Here is a 1,863-nt window from a genome sequence, read left to right as displayed (position 1 = left end):
GCTTCTGGGCAGGTGGGGGGGGGGGGGGGACGGTCTCGGCCTTGCCGCCAGGGGTGCTGTGTGCCCGAATGCACGCGCGTGTGGTGTGCCTGCGCTGCCCCGCCCCCCTTCCCCTCAACTGCGCATGTACACAAACCAGAAGTCCCCAACAAGTCTGTTCAGAGGGGCATCATTCCCAGCATACACACGCGTCCACACGCACACACGCACAACATACAATTAATGCGCACATTTACACACACAAACGTTTGCATATCACGTAAAAACGGGGCGAGTAAATCAGCTCACCAAACAAAACCGCTCACCGGCAGGTTGTCGTCCTTATGGGGCTCTATGTAGAAAAACGGGAACGCCGCGGGCGCGTCGCCCCGCATGAAATTGGGTATTGGCCTCAGGAAGATGTGATCTGGCTCCGACATGAGCACATACTCCTCCTCTATCTTTGCCTGTCAGACAATTCCATACAAAACAAAAAGACAACAGTGGTCAGTGTGTCAGGGGTTACGCTTGCTGGGCTGGCGCCGACGGCTCGGTGGCGTGCTGGTTTCAGTTTGTAAGGACCTTGCCCGTCCCGCAGCCACGACGTGCCCACGCACCGCCCGAACCGCGCCTGGCACCGTCGCGCATCCCCCTCCCCCCCTCCGCCGCCCCCATCCGCCCGCGCCGCGCCGCGCCGCCCACCTTCTGCACCCACTGCATGAACGCCCACGGCCGGTTCAGCACTGGGTACCAGTCGTGCGCGACCACGCTCTCGGGCAGCGGATCCGCCACAAACGTGGGCACCTCTTCCATCAGATCGTCCGCCTGCCCAGAGTGCAGCAGACGCGTGAAGCCGCCCATCTCGCAGCGCTCCTTGAGGTCCCGCTCGCACACGTGCTTCTGCTTCTTGTACCTGGCAAGGGGGTTGCATTTTGACTCAATTAACGGTAAGGGAGTCGAAAGCACGACGGTCAGAGCGTCGGGCCGGCGGCCCCCGAGACCGCGACCCCGCGAAGGGACGAGCTCTTTGCCCCGACGCCGCGCTCGTCGCGGGCGCCCGCGGGCGCCTCAGGCGCGGCCCTCACCTCGCGAGTCCCCACTGCCGCCTGCCGCCCCGCCCCGCCGGCCGCCCTCCCGAGCACACACACGCTCGCCCCATCGCTGCCCGGCCACAAGCCGCCCGCGCCCCCTGCTTGCTGACTCACCAGTAGTAATGCACCCTGACCTGCCAGTGCACCGCAGACCCCTGAGCCGACGTGACAATGTGGAACCGCCGCGGCGGCCCCGCGGGCGCCGCGCCCGGCGCGCCGGCCGCCTCAGACGGCTCTGGCGCCGCGTCCGGGCCGACGATGCCAGACGTCCAGCCGACGTCGGGCCCCTCCCTGGCCGGCTTGGTCGCTTTCGGGTGGGCCTGCGGCCAGAGGGGTCCATGCCGGCGAGGGGAAGGGCGCGCCGTCGGATCCGGCTGCAATCGCCGGGCGCAAGGCTGCCCCCGCAGCGCGCCCGCTGCCTGCGCGTGCGTGTTTCACGGTCCCCGCAGCGGGCTCCACCCACCCACCCACCAGGTGCTTGAGCCAGCACTCCCTGTACTGCGCCTTGCAGAGCAGCTGATCACCGCACCACACCCATACTGCGGTGGTGGGGGGAAAGGGGTGGGGTCGATGGGACCGCGAGCAAGGCGATCCTCAGAGTCGAGCCCTGTCCACCACCAGCAAGCTAGGTTGGTTCTGGGAGGCAGCCGAAGCTGCACCTTTCTACTGCAAAGCCCCCCATCCATGGCACTCGTCGTCATTAATCCCCGGTGCAGAGGCGGGAGGGAACCATGCAGCTGCAGTCTGCATCCAACACCACCACAGCCGTCGGCGCCCCCGCCCCGCTGTCGCA

The 1,863-nt window shown here is 66.9% G+C and overlaps 1 protein-coding gene across 1 annotated transcript in view; it reads right to left on the bottom strand.

Moving 5' to 3' along the window:
• Positions 1–284: 284 nt before the first annotated feature.
• MNEG_5605 (hypothetical protein) overlaps positions 285–1,863 on the bottom strand; it is a gene marked incomplete at both ends in the record, with an annotated part of 2,749 nt that continues 1,170 nt past the window's right edge. The window contains 4 exons of the mRNA XM_014045922.1: positions 285–446; positions 682–892; positions 1,185–1,390; positions 1,542–1,609. Of these exons, the coding sequence (XP_013901376.1) occupies positions 285–446; positions 682–892; positions 1,185–1,390; positions 1,542–1,609 (647 nt within the window). The remainder of the gene's footprint in view (positions 447–681; positions 893–1,184; positions 1,391–1,541; positions 1,610–1,863) is intronic.

Source organism: Monoraphidium neglectum, assembly GCF_000611645.1.
Source record: "Monoraphidium neglectum strain SAG 48.87 unplaced genomic scaffold scaffold00848, whole genome shotgun sequence".
NCBI classification, from domain to species: domain Eukaryota; kingdom Viridiplantae; phylum Chlorophyta; class Chlorophyceae; order Sphaeropleales; family Selenastraceae; genus Monoraphidium; species Monoraphidium neglectum.
Note: the sequence above shows the minus strand (reverse complement) of the source record. Positions and strands in the feature narration are given on the sequence as shown.